The 23,051-nt window shown below is 41.0% G+C and overlaps 2 protein-coding genes across 5 annotated transcripts; both read left to right on the top strand.

Annotated features, from left to right (window-relative positions):
* Positions 1-3,249: 3,249 nt before the first annotated feature.
* vps37a (VPS37A subunit of ESCRT-I) lies at positions 3,250-13,214 on the top strand. 4 transcript variants are annotated; one of them, XR_013935393.1, is made up of 13 exons: positions 3,250-3,714; positions 5,025-5,099; positions 5,676-5,793; positions 7,166-7,269; positions 7,368-7,587; positions 8,442-8,512; positions 8,653-8,780; positions 8,888-8,946; positions 9,057-9,125; positions 10,045-10,188; positions 10,290-10,378; positions 10,475-12,330; positions 12,368-13,214. XR_013935393.1 is itself a non-coding variant. In XM_080464845.1 (13 exons), exons 2-12 carry the CDS (start codon positions 3,605-3,607, stop codon positions 10,368-10,370), a joined length of 1,179 nt encoding a protein of 392 aa, XP_080320971.1. In that variant the 5' UTR covers positions 3,256-3,485; positions 3,583-3,604; the 3' UTR covers positions 10,371-10,378; positions 10,475-12,736. The 4 variants fall into 4 exon arrangements, 3 of the variants coding, with proteins under 3 accessions (XP_080320970.1, XP_080320971.1, XP_080320969.1); XM_080464845.1 differs by having other exon boundaries at positions 3,256-3,485; positions 3,583-3,714; positions 10,475-12,736; XM_080464844.1 differs by having other exon boundaries at positions 10,475-12,736.
* On the top strand, positions 13,208-16,708 carry LOC308110337 (trace amine-associated receptor 13c-like; the record flags this gene model as incomplete). The annotated part of the gene is made up of 3 exons (XM_080464577.1): positions 13,208-13,266; positions 13,626-13,633; positions 15,699-16,708. The coding sequence occupies 3 exons, from the start codon at positions 13,208-13,210 to the stop codon at positions 16,706-16,708; spliced, it is 1,077 nt and encodes a 358-aa protein (XP_080320703.1).
* Positions 16,709-23,051: the final 6,343 nt, after the last annotated feature.

Here is a 23,051-nt window from a genome sequence, read left to right as displayed (position 1 = left end):
CCAGAAATGCCAGCCATGTTTCATTTTCGATTGACTCAAGCGGGGCCATGTGACACGAGAAGGGAGGGGGGATCCCAGATCTATAGTAGAATGATAGAGAGACATTCGCTAGAATCCATTGACCATCTTTTTTATCATAGTTTTATTTTAATCTGATTGTTCTTCCTGTGTGTGTGTGTGTGTGTGTGTGTGTGTGTGTGTGTGTGTGTGTGTGTGTGTGTGTGTGTGTGTGTGTGTGTGTGTGTGTGTGTGTGTGTGTGTTCAGAAAGCAGCCATACAGCAGTGTCTGAAGTTCAGTCAACCTGTTTTGATTTTTTTTAATCAAGTACAGTACATCCTTTACTTAACATTTAAGTACAGTACAGTTTTATTTAACTTTTCTGTGCAATATATTTTAATTGAATCATTATTTAAGTACAGTCTTTTATTTTCCTATATTTAAGCGTAGTGTTACTGATCTAACTGTGTAAAATGTTACAATGGCTGACAATATTAAATATACTTCTTTAGGAGTAAAACCTCTGCCTTGTTTTTGATGAACGCCTCGGCTCACTAGGCTGTATACTACTGTATAGTGTTGGTCGTTATGGTGGTACTTGGAGAGCCAAGTATTTTCTGGGTGGTACTTGGTGTAAAACGTTTGAGAACCACTGCCATAAGCTATTCTGCAGATTATTTGGCACATGTCCATATCCATCCATAATAATGGACATTTGTTCAAACACCATCTAATGTTGGAACAAAATAAAGTTAATAGAAATAAATGTAAATATTTTGAAGGCAGCTCTTTTCTACGGTCGTGAATCACTCTTCATTACTGAACATCTTCACTTAATCTTAATTATTATGTGAATTCTGCAAACTTCTATTCAGTCATTGAATCTTAACAAGCTTCTACAAGTTGTGGTGTACATTTATATACTTTTCCCACTTTCCTGCCTCAGCATTGATGAGGTGTTATTGATCTATTTATTTGGAACATAACAAACATTTCACATTTAAAAATGCCAGAATGTAGAAGATGGACATTAGTACAAGGGTTCTGCAATGCAATATCACATATCAATAATAGTTCATATATGTCACACTATTGATATTCTGTGCTGAATTTATCAGGAGAGATCAGCTGGAAATGATCCCAGACAGGAGAAAATCTCCTTCTTGCTGGATCCATAACAAAAAGATCTGCTCACCAGTGATGAGAAAGACTGATTCATTCAAGGCCTCTGCTGTTTGTACTAAGGAGTATTAAGACTATACTTTCAGGGATCATTTCTATAGTTCTTGACTTGAGAAATGTGTTTCTAAAGTGTTTGGTCTCTCTACCCACGATGATGAGTCATGATATTCCCTCCTGAGCGTGAAGCAGACAGAGAGTAATGATTCAGTTCATACACTCTCTGTCATTGATGAACGTTCTTTACTTCCTTCATGGAGTAATGATGGAGGGAATATGATCAGAGTGGGAACTTGGTAAATACAACTGAAGAGACTTAAGAACAATTAGTGAGAAGCTTGAATGTGGGTTAGTGTCCGGACTTGTGAACTCCTTGTGTCACGTTATCAGTTTAGGAAGCATTAGCAGTATGGACATTTGAGTTTTTCAGCTTTCTTAATTATTTACCACATTGTCAGTTGTGATGAACATTTAATAGTAATTTGTTCTCTGGATTATTATCAGACGTTTAGCTTCTTGGTTCAACTCCTCAGAAAATATAATGGAGTGTTACAGAGTCGTGGCTACTGTGAGAGAAAAAAAACATTAATATCAAGATTTGAGTATTCAATCCCAATATATATAACCCCATTTGCACCCCATTGTACAAATTATCATTGGTCCCTAATTTGTAATAAATATGGAGGACGTCTGTGATCTCCATCCCGTGTGAATGTGGCATGTCTGGAACAGGGAAAGTAAACATTCCACTGCAGATTACCTACCATGTCTCACCAAACAACGACGTCCTGTTATTATACTAGTCCCATACATATCTGTAACTTGGAAATAAAAACTGTAACACAATTAATGCAGTTTTCTTTACGTCACATTTATTTGTTTGTTTTTGTTACTACCTGTCCGGCTGCACTGAACCAGCCAGGCTGCAGAGCAGCAGAATGGGGGAGGAAATATTAAGGCAGAAAGTTTCACTTCAAAAATTTGCCCTCAAGGCTCATTAGAGAAAGTGAAAGTAATTTGCACTTTAGAATTTCACTGCCAGCAAAACAGCAGGTCGCCATGTTGACTGATCTCTCTCTCTCTCTCTCTCTCTCTCTCTCTTTTCTTCGATGTGTGGGGGGGTGTGTGGATGTGTGTGTGTGTGTATTACAGTATATAATTGCAACTTTATTCATGTAATAACTTTACAACTTTGTTTCTTGAAATATTTACATTCTCAAAGTATTGAACCTGCACTTTAACATAAATGTCTGGGTTTTAATATATCGTCTCTGTTATTGGATTTTAGAAAGATAATTTTTCTTTCTTTTTGTTGTACTTGGAGAGGTGCAGTGTTCACTTAAAGCTGAAAGAAAGTTATAAAAACCTAGTATTTCAATTTAAATATACTTTCTGTGTATGGAGTGTACATTAATACCATGATTTCCCATAAATAAATATGCATAAAAACTTTCACTATTAAGTGGAAAAAATGCAATTAATTGCAGAGAACTGTGCGATTGATTGGTTAATTTTTAATCAATTGACTGAACTAAATTTCACTCTTAAAATGTATCTACCTGTTTGACACATTTTTCCTTTTCATGGCTATTCCATATAAGAATGGGCAAAATGATAGGCCCTACAGAAGTGTTGGTAGCCCATCCATGCATCTCCTTTACTGGATTATACATAATAGATTAAACTGACCCCAGCCTGTGGGACTCAGGGTGAACAGAGAGAGAGAGACAGAGACCAGCATACTTACACACTGACTTTTAGAATTACCAATTAACCTCATGCATGTTTTCGAACTGTGGGAAGAAACTGGAGTATCCCCAGGAAACCCAGGCACAGGGACAACATTGAAACTCCACATAGGAGCTATCGGCCCATGCTTGGATCCTCCTTGTGTTTGGTGTGTCATCTCAAGTGACTGATTGCATATTCTGCTTGTTCTGGATTAAAAATATTTTTTCTAATTATTTCTAAATAAATATTTATTTGAAATATTTTAAATGTAAAATTTGTTTATTTAAATAACTAGACAAATCTCTTATCGTGAAGAAAGACAAAAAGCGGAAGTTACGTTTGACTTTGCGTTGCGTGACGTAACACGTCACTAAGTTGCTCAAGCTGTTATTAGCTCGGCTTGTTTTCCTTCTCTGACTCGCTTCACTAATATTGATGACGGGGCTGGAATTACACACAAACTCTCCGAAATAAAAAACGGAATTGACTTTTGATCCGCCGCGTCAGGATATGCCCTCCGACTCCGTAACGAAGCTACAGCCAGCCAGCCTCGAGCGTTCAGTCAGCCCGCTAGCAGGTGGTGAGCCCCCGCAAATCTCCACACCGAGCGCCGCTCATGCTCACGTTTCCCCCGCGTTCTCTCTGGTGTGTGGCCGGCCTGTGTGACCTGTCAGCCCGCGGTGTCACCGGGAGAGAATGAACTGGCTCTTCCCCCTGTCCAAAGGCTCCGGGTCGCTCCCTCCTCTAAACAGCCTCCAGCAACAAAGGCAGCGGCAGATCGAGTCGCTTAAAGCCGCTCACCCCAGGTACGACTCAACCAAAAAACAAAACAAAACAAAAAAAACACCGACATCTGCGTCATTGTTTCCTCCAGGAAGTCACCGGTTGTAACATTTTCCCCGGCGGAGGAACGCGTCCACACGGCTGCTTTGCTCAGCCGGCCGCCCGGACAACCGTGATGCTAACTGCTAGCTTAGAGTTTCTTATCAAGAGTTTCTGTTTTCTTTTTTCACACTTTTTGCTGAAAGTATCCTCAAATACTTGAAGTGTACCGACATCCACAGCTTAATAAATCCACATTAAAGTACGTAATGGTACACCACCATCGCCGATGAGCTGAAAGTGACTGGTCAGTTAGCCGCTAGCTGCTAGCCGCTGCTAATGGAGCCCGTCGGTGACTGTTGCTCTATTTTTAGGTCTCGCGCTGTGGCCGGACACCCGTCTTGTCGTTATCACCCGTCTTGTGATAACGACAGTGTTTGTCACGCGTGCAGGTTAAGGATGAGCTTATTACTTAGATGTTGGAGATTAAAGTATTAGCCTTTGTTGACCAAGTTGTTGTGGCGCCCTGTTGACAACTTGTGTTTTGGACCCAGGCTGAAATGAAGGAATAACCACCGGGCTGTTCGCCCGGTGTCGCCCGGTGTCGCCCGGTGTCACCCGGTGATCGAGCATTCTGTCCTCTACTAAACCTCAGCCGCTTGATTTAAGGAGTTAAGATTATACAAATCATGGTTTAGAGGTAGTTACGTTTTCTAAAACATCCGTAGCTTGTTGTTTGCCAACGTTACAGGTAACAATGAATACAATTGGTTCGTAACTATACATTGAGTTCAAGTAAATATCAATAAATCCCTGTATGATATGGATCCCAAACATAAAAAATTAACATCTAAATGGCTGCTAAACATATGCTGGAGTAATCTCACTATTTCGATGAGAGCTCATGTGATTTCTTGAGTCTAATGTGCTTTTACTGTGGTGGTGAGCTTTTAAAAAGACTACCAGATTAAGGATAAAGTGAGGATTTCTTGAGATACGTCTATTATTTTTGTGAATATAAATAGATTTTGGAATAATGTGTAAACACCATATGTGACAGGTGATGACATACTTAAATATAATCAGTTAGAAAGGGTCTCAAAATATAGTTTTCTATGTACTTTGAGTTAAAACAGGCGGGGAAAAAAGTCACATTTAAGCTCAGTCTCTGCTTTACAGACTCAAACAATTCTCAACTCAAACATTTAGCAAAAAATACAAATATTCCTTTTATATTTTATGTTATGAATTTGTCTCACTGCCATAATGTCCCTGCATTCCTGTTTCTCCTCAGTCTTGCTGAGATCCAGAAGGATGTGGAGTACAGAATACCATTCACAGTCAACAACTCCACCATCAGCGTTAACATGTGAGTACATCTTCCCACATTCAGTCAAGGTGATCAGCCTGTCTCACTGACACGCCGCGCTCAGCCCCAGATGTGGTTTGATTTCAGTTTGAAAGGCTCCTTTGTCACTTTTGGACCGTGCGTACTAAAAGCATTACGCTAGAAACAAGATGGACATTGTTCATTTTTCACAAAATTGAGAAGAAAGAAACGACAAGAAGAAACAAGTCAAACCAGAGAAGCCAGTCATCAGTCTCACAGCGTGACTCATGAATCAAACCTTCATGCTTCAGAGTTCTTTGTGAAAACTTTAAGCAGTTTACAGTGTTGAAACAGTTGAAAAACAGTCGGATCAATGTTCTAATATGTGCCGTGCATTTCTGTCCGTTTTCATGTAATTTGTTGCCTCAACCAATTGTCAACATATTCTTATTTCTTTCTTTCAACATTTCAGCCTGTGGGGAGGTTGTTCTGTAGTCAGCCAGTCCTCAGTAGACATGATTTACAAAATGCATCGTTGAGGCAATTGTGTATAAATCCACTTGTGTGTCACATCATTCATCTTTTGTCCCTAAAAGTATTTTTGTGTTTTTCCAGTCTGCTGCCTCCTCAATTCCCTCAGGAGAAGCCTGTGGTTAGTGTCTACCCTCCTGTGGGTCATCATTTAGTTGACAGCAATAATGGCACCATGATCACCAGCCCCCTCATCAGTAATGTGAGTATTCATTTAGATTCAATTAGAGTGTGTGTTTTCTTCCTGAATAGAGAAATGAAGCATTGAATTATTTGGACAGTTGTTGAGATAAGACAAGAGCGAATAATAGCTAATAATTAACAATCCTCTCAATAACATTTGAGGTCAGATGTATTGGGTGTATTTGCATCACACAGTTTTGACTACTATGACATTTCACCCGGTGAAATAAAGACAGCCAGTGAGATCTATTGTTGTGGCGGTAATAAGCAAAATTGAAAGGAAAGTGTCAAAGTTATTGAAATCAAACATATTTTAACTGAAGTTGAAATAACAGCTGAGCAGGACAGGACGTGTTTATAAGTCACCCTTGTAAAAGAGATCTTGATCTCAATGAGGTTTTACTTTCCTGGTTATAAAATGTGTGAAAAGTAAAATGGTGTCAGAACAAACTTTCCTTATTACGGTAGTCTTTGTCCAGGCGCTTTGATTATCGTCTTTAGTTTTATGTTTGTGCACAACAAACTGTATTCCTTTCTTCTGTATTCATGATCGTTTCCTGAAATATATGTGATCGGTTGTCATTCAAAACATTTAGCCCTCAGTCTTTAAAAAAGCCTCTAACATTTGTTCCAATGCCCCAAATAAGTTAATCTACTTCTTTCCAAACTACAATGTTACTGACATTCATGGCGCTTTTCCACTCGTACCGACTCAGCCCGACTCTACTCGCCTCGACTGTACTCGACTCAGTGCCGTTGGTTTGCCATTACAATATCATACGACCACGATGTGGGCGGAGTCACCGGAGCTTTTCCTCGTTTGTATCTCCTGATGTGGAGTGAACATGCATTGGATATCAGCTCAAATAATAGATTAAATACTATATATTTATTAATAATATTACAAAATGTGGATCATTATGATGGTGCTTCACTGACCAGTGTTTTGGTTTCACTGGTGCCCCTGTTAGCTGGTGACTTCTGCCACCAGCCTTTAGCAGCAGCTGATGTTAAAATAAGACAAACAAATGCTACGATACTTTAAACTTTAATGGAAATGTGGCTAAATGGCAGTCGCCAGGACAGCTACGTGTTGTGATCAGGTTTTTAACATCTGCAGTGAAAAGGGGAGGCTGGAGAAAGCTGGTCACCAGTTAACAGGGAAACCAGTTAATCTTTAGTCCTAATTGAACCAGCTGTTAAATCAATTGACTCCAAAACGCTGCGATTCTGGGTTTATGTCATTGCATGTGTTGCTTCAAGTTTCTGCAGCCCTGACAGGGACCAAAGCAACCGCTCTCTGATTTACTTCTTTCCCTCGTGTCTGTAGTCTTCATTTCTTTAGAAATTTCCCCAAATCATCCATTAAGCTTAATTTGAATGTTTTGCAGTTTGGGATGCATTCAGATCTGGGGAAAGTCATTCAGAGTCTGCTGGACGAGTTCTGGAAAAGTCCTCCTGCCTTGAATTCTGCCGGGCCTGCTGGGTTTCCATAGTGGGTTTCCTCCTACTGCCCTTCACATTCTCAGAAAGTTTAGTGTGGCCTGCATCTTTGAGCCTCTTTGAATGATTAACATTTGTTTTTCTCAGCAGCATGTACAAGCCATCTGGTATGGCTCCGTATCCCACTCAGTCTTTCCACTATGGTCCTCGCCATGTGGGTCCCAGTCAGACGCCGCCTCCTGGCCCGGGCCCGGCTCCGGCGCCCATGCCTCACCCCGGGGTCGACAGTGCCCACGGGCCGCCTCGAGCTCCAGCACCTTACGGACTCATTTCTGACCTGCCGCTACCCGTCCCCACTGTCGACTCACAGGTACGCCGCTGACTGAAGACCATATTGTTCCTGTTCTCACTGACACAAACACACTGTGAAGCAGATTGAAGTGAGGAGGTTTTATGAGCTAAAACTTTAAGATGAGTGATTGGATTTGTTTGTATTTTAACGCAAGGAAATAAAACTGAGGGCCTCTGCTTCTTGTTTTTTTTTATTTATTTATTTATTTGCCGAGTGGCTTCATGTCCTTACATGAAGGGTGACACTGCTTTAAAAGGGTGACGTGTTGAAATTGTACCAGTTTTCGTCGGTTTTGTTTTCTATACATGCAGAATTTAAGTAGCTTTTTATTAACTTGAGCTACAACAACTTGATAGCAGATTCCATTGTTTCTTTTTGCATGGCTGAAATGTTTGTCCATCTGATCAAACTAATGACTCATAAATAGATATGATCATTGTGGATAAATAGCCAGAGTTGTGCAGAAACTAACCAAATCCAGATCAGCTGGTTAATATCTGTGGTTAAGGCAGATAATTGAGCTTTAACAACATTAGAAGGAACCAAATGATAAAACAAGATTCTGTGGCATTCATACAGAAGAGAGAAAACACTTTCATTTTTTAACCCGCTGCAGTTGAGAATGTAGAAACAAATTGTGGCCCGTTTATATAAAACCATGTTGCTGGAAATGTTTTTTTTCCTGCATTTTTCCTGTTCAGATTGAGAGATAGGCATTTTCCTAAATGCTGCATTCTGCAGGACATTTTTTAAAAGGAGTGACGTTTTCAGAGATTCCCCACATCGTTGTCTTGTAAACGGAGCTTTTGGGAATAACTCATCGCGCTCGCTGTAATCATGTCACATTGCCCTGGTGTCTGGATTCGTTTCAGGCTGGACTAAATGGACACATGTACAAGATGCCTGAGATCCCCGAGTCTTTTCCTGAACTCTGTGAGATGAGGTAAAACGCTTCCTCTACTACAAATCCCCAACTATGAAAACAAATGATATTTTCTGTTTGTAACCAAACGTGTTTTATATTTATTACCCTGCTCTATAATATATTTATTACTCATGTGTTTGCTTTTTGCCTGGCCGCAGCCTAACCCAGCTGTCAGAGATGTCTGACAATGAGGACGTCTTACTGCAGTTCTTTGTGAGTTTACCTCAACTCAAACAGGTCACCACTGATAAAGAAGAGCTCGTCACCAATATAGTGGACATGGCGAGTAAGTTTCCCTCCTGTTCCACCTCACACCAAACTCCCTAATGGTCACCCATCAAACTGAAGCTGTACTAAGGATGATCTTTAAAGACCTTTGTGTCATTTCTACAGAGAAAAACCTTCAGATGGAGCCCCAGCTGGAAGGACAAAGACAAGAGATGCTCTACAAAGTCAGTTCTTGTCACTTCTCTTTCTCTTTTTGTCCACACACCTGCACAACACTGACGTCATGTCACAGTCTTTCTGCTCACTTGTTTTCTTTTGTCTATTCTGCCAACAGTATGAACAGCTGACTCAGATGAAGCTGGCGTTTGAGACAAAGATGCAGAGACAGCATGAGCTCAGTGAGGTAAATGGCTGCATTCAACATGTTGTGCTTTCATTGATTGAATCCTACTTTGGGCCATGTCGTTTCCATTGATTGAGACTTCTACTGTACTTGTATGCTTGTGAGATTGTTGAATTGAACACTAGTTAAAGGCTTTGTGGACTGTAATTGTCCTAAATTCATTTTCTCCACCACTTGAAAACTGCGTTAAACTGCTAGATATAACTTATCATGGAAATGTTATTTAGTTGCTTTGCTTACGAATTAAGTAAAAAAAAAAAATGGGGGTATGGCTTCCAGTGTGTTCTGCTCAGTGGGAAACAAGTTCAATTGGCTCTTTAAGTGTTTGAGGTTGCCGACCCCTGGTCTCACTGTTCTGGATAAGATCAGAGTATGAAAGCCCCGCCTCCTGACCAATCAGATCTCTTGGAAAATGCCCCACCCATTCTTCACTGATGGTGATTGGTGGGCGGGTTCAGCGCTGAGCTGCAGCGGAGAGGAGAAAGTATTTAGAACAATCTTTTTGACAAAACTCAATAAATCCTGGTCATTGAGCTTTGTTCTTCTTGTTCTTGTTCTTGTTCTTGTTCTTGTTCCAAGTCTGTTTGGTTCCACGAAGGTTGATCTGGAATAATGAGCTTAATAATAATGCTCACGCTGACAGAACTGCACAAATAGGAATTTGTGGAAGCAGAACTTCTCCTGTCGTCACGGTGATGAATTAATATTCCAACAGGAAACACACTCACACGGAGGAAACTCTGCCTCAGAACAAGTGGATGTAAAATGTAAAGTAAAAGAAGAGCAGTGAGGAAGCTCTGCCTGGAACCTTTCTGCTGGAATAAAGTGAAAGTGACTGAAGGAAGAAAAAAGTTTGTGTGCAGACTGTATGTTGCAACCTTTCATTTTATTTATTTTAGTATTTTTATACCCCCACCAGAGTTGCAGTCTGAGCACCCTCCAAGCTCGGTTAAAAGTCGCAGCCCACCAGGCAGAAGAGGAGTCGGAGGAGACGGCGGAAAGCTTCCTGGAAGGACGCACGGACATCGACGAGTTCCTGACCAGCTTCATGGAGAAGAGAACGGTAAGATGTTTGAAGTGCTGCATCTGTTTTTGAATGTGTGAAGTCATATGGGGGCAGTTCATTGATGGATATGTTTTTTTTTTTGTTTTTTTTTCCTGCAGCTTTGCCACAGCAGACGGGCCAAAGAGGAGAAGTTGCAACAGTCCATCAACACACATGGACAGTTTCCCAGCAGTCACTAGAACACAGGGTAAAACCACACAGACACACAAAGCATGTGGTAGTTTGCTGTTGGTAATGATCAGCTTTGTTTTTCTGCTCCTCACTTTAGTCCTTTTCTCCACAGGTTTGGTGTTTGGTTTTTTTTCAGCCAACCGCTGCCAACAATACGGACATTATAGGGGCAGAAAAGCACAGTGAATCAACAACCGGCACTTCGTAGGGAAAGAAGACGCTGATGGGAATTCTGGGGGGAAATAAGAAGCCTGTTGTGTCCAGATTTGACAAAAGAAATTTAAAAATACTGTTGATGTTGAATTGCAACAGAAAAAAAGATGGATAAACGTTAGAGTCACCACATGAGGCCAAAACTGTGAGAACGAGCGACTCGGAGACACTCGTCTCCCTGTTCCAGTCACGTCACGAAGGATTGATCACATGTTGGATAATTTAATTGCACATTCTGTTTGTCCAGTTTTGACTTGACAGTGATGATAAAGAGTCAGGATTTTATTCTTTTGTGATGGGACTTCTGTTCCATTACTCAGTGGTGTGCTCATCACCTGTATTATGCAGAGTGGTTGTGGATGTGAACATTTGGAAGAAAGTTGATTTTTTTTTTTTTCCGCACAGTTTTCCCAACCTTACATTATTTTTTTCCAGTTATTGTCACAATGAAAATATTGTGAACTGCTAGAAGTTGCTGTCTCTCCTGCCCGACGCTGAGAGCTCTGTCCAGTTCCTGCTTTCTTTTCACATACATGCTCATACTGTGCAGACGCTGCCGGAATTGCCCCGTGTGCATCTGAAAATGTAAGACATTTGCACACTGGCAGTCGAATGCATTCTGGTTGAAAGATATCAAAATTTATCAAGAAAGAAAAGAAGCAAGGATGGAGTGGTGTTCAGGAGAGACTTTCACTTCGGGCTTTCAAACTTTTAATGTGCATTTTGATGGTGGAAACTGGCTGATTCTTCCAGAACACAGCCTGCATATCAGTATTGTTGCATAAACACTGATAATCTGTGGAGACAATAGTCTCATAACCCCCAAAATGACTTGTCCACTGTACTTGAATTTATTCAAAGTCAGCGCAAACCAAATGGCAGTCTAAAGAATGACTGTTGTTTGCCTTAAGGTTTACTGTATTTAAATTCTGCTTTTCTGAAGGTCTCGGAAAACTAGTTGCTAACATGGTTAAGCAGTTATTGCTGTTTTCTTTTAGCAGAAAAACACTCAAATGAAATCTTTTTTTTTTTTTTTACATGTTTTTCATATTGTAGATCAACAGGAGTTCAAATTCAAACCAGGTCTCACATTAAAGCAGATATTAGTGTTGATGCAACCACGCTGAGAACCCCTTTACCCCGACATGCACAGTCACGACAGCCCCAGAAGCTTTCACACACCTTTTGAACTTGATGAGTGTCAGATAAAAGTGAAGCCTCAGAAGATTTGTGATAATGTTGAGAATTATTAGGCAAAATGCTGCAGTAAAACTGACATTGGATACTGTATTTAAATATTGTTAATAATAGGCTATATTGTAATCAAAGACTCAGCCACCTTGTATTATAAGTTCTTATTTAATTTGCTAGAGTTAATAAAGCATTTAGAATAAATCCCGTGTGTGTTGTTTGACAGAAACCCTCTAAAGCACTGAATAACTACCGAGGCAGGTTTTGTACCTCGGAGCAGCTTTAGTACTGTTCACACTGAAACTTGACACCTACAATTAGTTTTTCTTTCCCCCAATACTGGAGTCCAAGAGCAGAGATATCATGTCAGTCTCCACCAGAATTAACACGAGAACGGTTCAGACCCTTTTAATTTCTGACTATCTTTGGTCCCTCTACACCTGAGTTCATAAACTATTATATTGACCAAACTCTTAACGGTGTGTATTAGCAATATTATGAGACACTTGGGGAAAAAAAAAACTTGGAAGATAATTGACAAATGCTTTAGTCCACATAAAAAGTGTGGCCAGACATTACATGAAGGCCTCTGGTGTAAAAGTTGCGATGACTTGTGTTGACTCCGATAACAAGCAGCAACAGATTAGACACTTTTCACAGTATTTTCATCTGAAATAGTTCAAATGACTTTTCTCTTCTGAAAACCTGTGAAAACAATACCGTATCAGTTTTTGAAAATTGCCTATCAAATACGTCTAAAATCTTTAAAAACTCCCAATAGTTATCTGGTGCCACATTAAAGGCCGGCTCTTTGGAAGAGACAACCACAACAGGATTAGTTTACCATCATCTACTCTGAAAAGCTGCAATTGATCCCATTAGGAATGAAGTGGTCGGGGGTTTTGATTTACAGTTTGAAACATTACTGTGCATACTTTTCATGTAATTTGAAATAAACACTCAAAAAGGTATAAAAGTTACTTCATTTGTGTGCACAAGGAAATTCAGTCGGTAAACATGTTTGCTTGTGTGGCGTGCCTCAGGGAAACGCTCACGCCTCCTCCTAAGTCTGATAACACATGAAACCACTAGTGACTTCCACTCGAAGGTGTTAACAAACACTTAACAACACATTATGCAACAATAGTCCACATCAGTGCACTTGTATCTGAAAAGGAGTTCAATCTGCAGTGAAAAAGTTAAATCTACATCATCTAATGCTGCATGAGTAGAAAACTGGTAAAACTTCTTCATACAAGCTGAATGTTTCTGATGAGTTTGATCACAATGTCGGCCGATTCAAAGTTAAAGGTGCAAATAGAACAAATCAAACGTCACTGAAGAGGTTACATAAGAGAATTCAGGTCTCTGAGCATGAACTCGGCATTAAGGTGACATTCGGTATAAGGAGAGTTGGAAAAGATCATGAAAGTTAGGAACGATGTACGAAGAGAAGAAGAAGAAAAAGAATGCACCGATCAACCTGAACATTATGACCAGGTTGGTCAAGAAACGGAATCCTCTGAGAACTTTCATTGAGAAATATCTACGTTATGTTCTGCAGCCGTTTCAGCCACAGTCGCTTGTCTATTGGAACGAACCATCAATGACCCGGCCGTCCATTCACTGCGTTTCCATTTCTCTGAAGATAAATGAACAATCCTAAGACATGAACTTTAAGGATGAGACGTTCACTACCCCCAACCATAATAGATATCCATCCATCACAGGGCAAACACAGAGTCTCTTTGGTTCCCAGATTGAATATGGGTCACTTGTGAGTAGAAAATCAGAATCACATTGTCCTGCAGTTTTTTTTATGACAGTGTGAAAATTGCAATTCCGATTTTTCTCACCAGATTCAGACGTCGGTCATATGTGGCACCAAACCAGATATGTCTCTGATGTCATTTAATGCGACTGACTGCCATCTGAACTGTCAAGTCACATGTATAATAATAATCCATTATACTTAAAAGCACCTTTCACGGCACTCAAGGGCACCGTACAATCATACATTTACAATAATTTGCAGTAAAAACAACACAAGACTCAGGGTAATTGACATCAGAGGGAATATGCAGTTTTGAAAAGATGTTTTGAGTTGAGATTGGAAATGGAGGAAAGAGTCCAGGTTTCTAGGGCCCCGTTTATGTGACAACGAATACGAGTGTATCCGCCAAACTTTCTTCACCTTTGGGGTCCGTTTACACGACGCCAGTGTTCTGATGCACTGTCTCCGCTAAGTTTTTAATCCGGCTCCCAAGGTGGAGCCGGATTTTTTTCACTGTCGCTATTCCCTCCTGCAGAGACTGATGGAGGTTAAGAGCACTCTTACTGTGCATGCACATCTCTCCCCCTCCCTCCCCTTCCTCCTGCTCATCCACTTGTAAACCAACATGGCCGACTTGTAGTGGTTTGACTCGAGGTCCATATTCTAGTTTTATGGTCCAGATCAGTAGTTTAATAGTTGAGACTCTCCCCTGATATCATCCGATGCATCATCAGTCCATACGGATGTCAAGTTCTCTACATTTTCTTCACGTTTATAGTGTATTATTCTCTGTACACATGTCTGTGTGGTTTCATTACCAAATCAAGCAACAGCGCCCTCCCGTGGCCCGGCATACTAACTACATCGTCTCTGTGTCCGCTGCTGCAGTGGAAACACTCTCCTTTTTTTAACGGATTAGGTGTTGTCACGGGAAATGTTGTCGTGTAAACGGGGCCTTAGTAATGGTGTGTGAATGGGTGAATGTGATGAGCTATGTAAAGCACTTTGGGGCTGTTGTCAGCGAAAAGGCGCTTTATAAGTGAGTCCATTTATCATTTAACATATTTAGTTGGGGAAGTATTGAGTTCCAGAGACGAGGAGCAGAGCGGCTGGACGCAACCAACTTTCCCCCCCCAAAAAACTACTTACCCCAATTGCATGAAATCTTCAGGGATGATTTGTCATCATCCAAGGACCAATTAGTTATATTTTGCTGCCGACCAACTGCTGGAGAGTTAAGATATTTCCATCGTTGTGGATGCTGGTGTTCCGCTGTGAGCCGTCAGTCGTGGTTGCAGCACGGGAAGCTGCCGTTAGTCGCTCCGCTCCAGGGAGCTTGGAGCTAATATCTCGGTTCGGCAAGTATCCAGAAACACCGGCGTGAGTGCGTTGACTCACGCAGTGGTTTACCTGTGTGAAACACTGAGTGTCACATTAACCTGCACTGTAAATATCCTCCTCTTGACACCTAATTCCACCTACTAGTTTTTTTCATCTTGCTGCTGTTTTTACCTTGTTTACTGCTCGACTGTAAACGGTACCTGGCAATAAACCCGTTTCTGATTCTGATCTTGATTCTGATCTGACAGGCTTGTTAGCATCAATATGAGCTAATGGCTAACATGCTGACGATGTTCACTCGGTTCCACAAACAAATGTGGTGTTGGCGAAGATATGTGCTCTCCTGAGTGCCCGTTCTAATTTTAATAAGTATTCATGGACGAAATATTCGGATATTTTTCTGAGGCCAGCAGAGAAGGTCTTTCAGGCCCAACACTGGAACTTTTGCAGTGACTGACTGACTTCTAATCAGATTATCGATACAAATCTGCTCATTATCCCTGAGCTGAGTTGAGGATTTTTTATTATTCTGTTAACATGATTGATGAATGAAAAAAGTTTAGACTTGGAAAGTTTAAGAGTTAAATCGAATATACTCTTGAATTTAGAACTCTACGAAGTTCAGAAAAAGCAAGCAACCCCCATAATGCATCATACAAAAAAGTGATGAAAGAGAAGGGGAAATTGGGGAAAAACAAGCACCCCAAAGAAGGAAGACAAGGACAGAAGAAGTAGGAGGGAACCGGTTTGGCCTATGGAGGCGGAGGAGAGTCTGATGCAATAGAACGTCATACTCTTCATTTATGTGTGATCACAGAGAGCTGCTGGGACTCAGCCATGGACGGCCAGGACAGCTCTCAGCTCTGCTTCCCGCAGCTCGCCAACTCTTCCTGCAGAGGGCTGATGCATCCTCGCTGGGAGACCGTCCTCCTCTACGCCTTACTTTCATGCATCAGTGTGATCACTGTTGTTCTCAATCTGCTGGTTGTCATCTCCATTTCCCACTTCAGACAGCTCCACAGCCCCACCAATGTGCTCCTGCTCTCGCTGGCCGTCTCAGACCTGCTTGTGGGGCTGCTGGTGATGCCGGTGGATTCATTTAAATTGATAGAAACCTGCTGGCTGCTGGGAGATCTCATGTGTGCTCTGTCTCTCAAAATCGTCTTTGTTCTCACATCAGCCTCTGTGGGAAACATGGTGCTCATATCCATCGATCGCTATGTAGCTATTTGTTTTCCTCTGCAATACCCCTACAAAGTCACTAACAGCAGAGCTGCAGTGTCTGTGAGTCTGTGCTGGACATGTTCTCTTCTCTACAATGGGCTGATCTTAAAGGAGCATCTCAGGCAGCCAGGCAAATACAACTCCTGCTACGGGGAGTGTGTGGTGGTGATCACCTTTATCTCTGGTTCTGTTGACCTTGTGGTCACTTTCATTGGGCCTTGCTCCATCATCATCCTGCTGTACATGAGAGTGTTTGTCGTGGCCGTGTCTCAGGCTCGTACCATGCACTTGCAAATCACTGGTACAGCCCAAACAATAAGAGTGACTGCAAAGAAATCTGAGAAAAAAGCAGCCAAGACTCTTGGTATTGTCATAATTGTCTTTCTGATGACTTTCTTTCCCTATTACGTTCCCTCTCTTGCAGGACAGGACCTCTCAAACAGCACTTCATACAGGGCCGTGGTGTCCTGGCTGCTGTTTTTGAATTCCTGTTTGAACCCACTGATATATGCTTTCTTCTACCCGTGGTTTAGAAAAGCTATGTGGTTCATTGTCACCCTGAAGATACGAGAGCAGAACTCCTGTCAGGCAAATATACTTTAAAGTGTCTGTGAGTGTTTGTCATGAGACGGATGACACGAGAGGAGAAAGTTACAAAATTCAACAAACTGTTGATTTATTCTCCGGTAGTTTATGATTGTATAAGTTATTATTCATTTTAACTGTCCACAGGAAATAGAGCTCCAAATTCATAAACATGTGAGTCACGTAATGAGATATGAGGAGTTGTGAGAGTTACAGCTTCTTAAAAGTGACCACCTGCTGTGTTTTCTTCATATAACAGAGGACAACTATGTTCCTAATAAGACTTTCTCCTTTATTACAGTCACTCCATATCTTCAGAATATTGCTGGTTAAGGTGTGAGGAATTATACGCTTCAGGCTGAAGATCATTAAAACAATGTTTATATAAGCTGAGGTGGTCTTGTTCTTATTTCTAACTATGGAACAGTATTGAAGAAATCACTATCATCATGGTAATATAAGGTATATCATCCTAAATATCGTAAATTCTGCGTCGTGAAAGACCATGCCTTGATTTAGAACAGTTAATCACATTTTGCCTGAAAGTTTAATAAAAAAAAGTGGGTCTGCGACTCAACTGGGCCTTTAAAAATGAATAATAATTATTACCACAATATATTTCATCTCTTCTTACTGACTTCAGAGGGAATATTGTCATTCTAATGGAGGAAATTTCCTCATCAGGACAGTTTCTCATGACTTAAAAACGGCTGCAAAATAACAATTAACAATTAAAAAAACTAACACGTGTACAGTCTTTGCATAACAGAGAACAACTGAAAAGAATTCTAAATCTATAGATCAACTGAAGAATTAAAACAATGTTTGTGAGAAAGCACAAAATAAAACAGTTTACATTTAAAATGACTGTGTGTAACTCAACATGAAAACTACATAAAAACCCAATACCATTAATATTTGAGTGAAGCAACATATTATTATAGAGATAACCAATAAAATAATAAACCTGGGATTTCATGGGGCCAAAACTCTTCCCATGCTGGACACTGTGGCTCCACTCTCCCTTTAAAGTATCTGACCACAACCCATGTGGTTTTGTATGCCACATGTGGGAGTTTCACAAATTTAGCAGTAAAAAACATTTTAGATCAGACAAATCTGTGAGCTGAAAATAAAGAAGATTTGTCACAGTTATCTTATACAACAGAACTTTACAGGAGCTAAATATTTCACGTTGATAATAGGCACATTTCATATGATAAATGCAGCTCAAGGTACAAATAACAAGCACCAAGTGCTTCACGGTGAATACACGTGTGCCAACACTCCAAATCAGAAAATCAAATTCTAACATTACTTTAATTAAAAGTAATGTTTGAATTTGAACTGCAGCTATTTGCACTCAGAAACATGACAATCAACATCTTTAGGTAACTTGAACTGTAGGGACGTGTGGGGAGGCAGGTGAGACCATCACAAAAATACAAAACAAATCATGATCATCATAAATATTAATATTTGTATACAATAAGGCCCTACTTTCCATCAGAAAAGCAATGTAAGATGTTATGATTGAGATTCATTAATAAAACTGCAATGAGAACGCAGGGTGTGATGCTGTACCTCTGCTTCACTCGAGAGGGCAGTGCTGAGCACACAGCTTAATGCTTGTTGTGCAGTTACACTTTCTCTGAGCTGATACACATTTAAGATTCTTCTTTGAACACATATGTACCGACGTGAGATATAAACAGTGGGGTGCAGTCAGGGGCAGCAAGGCTAGCACTGCTAGCCCTGTCAAAAAAGATTTTTCTCTTTTTTTTATAATTAAAAAGTGATTCTGAAATCTGTGTCTGGAATCAACTAGGCTGCTTGTTCAGTCTGCAACTTTATCCAGAAAATGACTGGTTATATTTTGTGGAGCTTAAATCTCCTACGTCCTCTAAACGCATCACAGCAGTAACGGGCGTTGCTAACCTCTGATGGAGGCTGAACGCTGCTATTGGGTTAAAATGTTGAGTGACAGGATCATCAGCCAATCAGATTGGGATGTGTTTTTGACAGAACACCCAAGGAGAAGCGAAGTTTCTCGTGCTGGTCTTGGTGTCCTCATTGAAATGAGCTTCACTGATTGGCCCATGGGCAGGTGCGTGATGACGGAAGAAGAAATGGAAACTGTGAGTAGAAGAAGACCGACACCAACAATGGAAGGGCTAACTCCGACCAACAAAGGCTTTGTGTGGTATTTTACAGCGGGAAACTACCAACGCTATGACTGGGTGGCAGCTAGCGAGAGCACAACAAACTGTTCGACTGGCCATGGTAAAGGCCTCTTCATACTCCATAAGAACAAGACGAACGTTTGGCAGTGCGGGGTCCTGCCGAACAAAATGACGTAATTTCCTTCGTCCAGCTCCCTCTGGCCGAAGGAATTTGTTTCGGCTGTGCCAACCACCCTGGCCGAACTATGTGGGAGCCACACCGCCGAAACTTCTGCACTGCCGTGTGCTGCGCATGCGTTCCAGTTCCAGTTCCAGTTCGCTCATGACTATCAGTGATATTTTAATCATATTTAGCTTGTAACATCGCTACTGTACAAGCACCGCAGCTCGTTAAAATGTCGGAGTGAAGGCTTTTACATGATGCACCTGAACGCATCACGAACAGCTGTCAGTTCCTGTAGTTAATACCGGATCAACATGGCGCTCGGACAAAAACTCTCTCTTTTATTACTGAAAAAGTTCAGAGAAATGTATTTCTGAAAGCACTGAAGGCGAGAAATAAACTGCAGTTGAAAAGTTTAAACGCCGCATCACAGACGTGTGGCTGCAGTGAGGGGGCGTGGCCTCCGACTTCGGCAGCTTCTTATCGGAGTATGAACAGTCCTGCCGAAAAAGCTTTTTTTTCAGCAGCTGGCTGACGTCACTGCCGAATTTTCTTCTTGTTCTCATGGGTTCAAAAAGGGAGTATGCAGGGGCCTTTACTCTTCAGTACAGCTCCAGAACATGGAATAATGGTGGTTATAGCAGCCTCATAGAGCCATTCATTAAAAAGGATAGCAGGATGGATTTCATCTACCAGTGATGGATGAGTGCTAGTTTGTTTTTTTTACTTTCTCTGGATTTGATTGGTGCTGCTGTTGGCATTTGGTGCAGTTTTTGATTGCAAAGTGGTGTTACCCATAGAATTGTGCCATAGTCTCTGTGCAAACCTGTGGGAAACACTGGAAGATGATCTGATGCTGATGCTGCTCAGTGGTGTCTTGATGTGTTGTGGTTGTTGATCAGCTGTCATGTTGGTATTGATAAAGTACTGATGCATATTAGTGGCCTTACATTGGATTTGGATTGTGTTTTTACTGTAGGACATAATGTGCGGCTGCTGCATTGGGTGTATTGGCACAGGCAACAATACTTTTTATGGAAGGGAGGGGGGTGGTTGTATTTTGTTACTGCTGGCCCTGACTGAAACACCACCGCACACTACTGGATATAAAACACACCTGGGTGTTAGTGGGCACGCTGCTAATATAATAGTAAAATTAAACTCGACTTCACACATTTTTAAATTTGACCAACTTGCCATGAAACTCAGTGCAGGTCACTGAGATATTGAAAAGCAAGTTCCTCCATTGGAATCTACACATAATCTATTGTCAAATTTACATTTAATATGAAAACAAAATATTTAAAACAACTTAAATCTTGATGGTCACAACAAAAATATCTAATAGTCTTATAATGTATAGTTATGGAGGCAATAAATAAATAAATAAATATATATGTTATTGATTAATTAAAATACCAATAAATTTTATGTAACACAAATATATATATATATATATATATATATATATATATATATATATATATATATATATATATATATATATATATATATATGTTGGGATTTATGGTTGGTTATTAGCATTAAATTACTGTAAGTAATAGATTACTGAAAGTAATAAATCACTTGAAGTAATTTATGAAAAATTGAAATTATTAATGAAAGTAAACGGTCATTTCCACCTGAGCCCGTAAGGAACTTGTGTCGAACTCTAGTCCTCAAGGGCTGCAGCCCTGAATGCTTTCCATGTCTACTTGTTTCAACACGGCTGATAGCAATGAGTGCCTCATAATCATGCATTGTGTTGAACTCAGTGATGGCACCATCATGAGAATCAGGTGTGTTTAAGAAGGGAGACATAGAAAACATGCAGGGCTGCGGCCCTCCAGGATCTGAGGTTGACACCCCTGCTAAGGGCACCACTCCCTCTGAGGATACATCGTGGCCTAGAAACTCAATATCTGACAGTCCAAAACAACACTTAGCTGTTTTCACGATCAGCCCAGGCTGATTAAGTCTCTCAAAGAGCTGACGCAGGTGTAACAAGTGCTCCTCAGCCGAGGCGCTGGTCAACAGGATGTCATCCAGATATACGAACAGGAAAGGCAAAGCCTTTAACATAGAGTCCATCAAGCGCTGGGATGTTTGTGCAGCACTTTTTAGACCAAATGGCATCCGCAGAAACTCAAAAGTCCAAATGGCGTGATTACTACAGTCTTGGCCACACCCTGGTGGTAGCCTCTCACCAAATCCACCTTGGAAAAAATTACTTTCCTTGCCAGGTGCACAGAAAAGTCTTGACTATGTGGAACAGGATACCGATCATGTCTGTGATATTATCGAGGTGCCGAAAGTCCCCACAAGGCCTCCAACTTCCAATAGATTTCAGAACCATATGCAACGATGAGGCCCACTGGCTTTCGGAGTGCCGCACAATACGCAGTCTCTCCAAGTGGCAAACTCCTCTTCAGCAATCGGCAGCTTAGCAGCATCCAGCCGGCGAGGGCGCGCAAAAACTGGCGGCCCAGTCGTGGGGTTATAATGTTCCACTCCATGTTTGACCATGGAGGCAGAGAAGGTAGGGACTGTCAGTTCAGGAGACTCAGCCAGAAGCCGCTGGTATACATCCCCAGTACCTAAGATATTGGCTCTGTTCCCAAAACGTTGTTGGAAAAAACCTAGCTGGCCGTCATTCTTGCGCCGATTTTTAACCGCCCCGACCGTAGCCCGTGCTTCCTCCTCCAGCTGGTGTTCAGGCTACGCCGGCAGGGCAGCATGCACTCCATACGGCCGTGACGCCAGCAGGATCCTGTCTGCCTCCTCCACCAACCTACGATAATCCTGAGTGAGCACGAGTGGAGAGCTGGCCAGAGCCCTGCGCACCTGAGCAGGTAGTTGATGAAAAACAGCTGGATGAACAGGAACTCAGCGTCGCCCGATCCCCACGGCGCTAAAATGTTCTCCATCAGCTCCTGGGTTTTTGCCTCCCAACATGTTCAACATATTCCAGGTGTATGTAAGCAATTTACATTTTTACATACACCTGGAATATGATATTTAGAGAAGGCCCAGCAATTGCCTCACTAATTATAAAAAAGTGCAAAATTGTTGATATTTAGTCACAGCATGCGGTCGGGATTCCATCATTGTCTGCACCCCGTCCCCAATGTCGCATGGGCTCAATGAGCCTGGGGCATGGCGCCGCCTGATGGCTGGCAGTTGTTAACTACTGAGGCGCAGGGCAGAATGAAGGAGCCTGTGAGCCTGAGCTTGTTCAGCTTTAGCCCCGCCCACGGACTTTGATGGGCAAGTTTGACAATAAAATAAATTCATGAAGCAGTGCAACACTGTACCATGAAAGAATTAATCCAATAGCGAAATAATATATATATATATATATATATATATATATATATATATATATATATATATATATATATATATATATATATATATATATATATTTGTGTTACATAAAATGTATTCGTATTTTAATGAATTAATGACACATTTATAGATTTCATTCCAATTTTAATTAATCAATAACACATTTATTTATTTATTTATTTATTTACGGCCTCCATAACTATACATTATAAGACTATTAGATATTTTTGTCGTGACCATCAAGATTTAAGTTGATTTAAATATTTTGTTTTCATATTAAATGTAAATTTGACAATAGATTATGTGTAGATTCCAATGGAGGAACTTGCTTTTCAATATCTCAGTGACCTGCACTGAGTTTCATGGCAAGTTGGTCAAATTTAAAAATGTGTGAAGTCGAGTTTAATTTTACTATTATATTAGCAGCGTGCCCACTAACACCCAGGTGTGTTTTATATCCAGTAGTGTGCGGTGGTGTTTCAGTCAGGGCCAGCAGTAACAAAATACAACCACCCCCCTCCCTTCCATAAAAAGTATTGTTGCCTGTGCCAATACACCCAATGCAGCAGCCGCACATTATGTCCTACAGTAAAAACTCAATCCAAATCCAATGTAAGGCCACTAATATGCATCAGTACTTTATCAATACCAACATGACAGCTGATCA

Source organism: Lipophrys pholis, assembly GCF_963383615.2.
Source record: "Lipophrys pholis genome assembly, chromosome: 5".
Classification (NCBI taxonomy): Eukaryota; Metazoa; Chordata; class Actinopteri; order Blenniiformes; family Blenniidae; genus Lipophrys; species Lipophrys pholis.
Note: the sequence above shows the minus strand (reverse complement) of the source record. Positions and strands in the feature narration are given on the sequence as shown.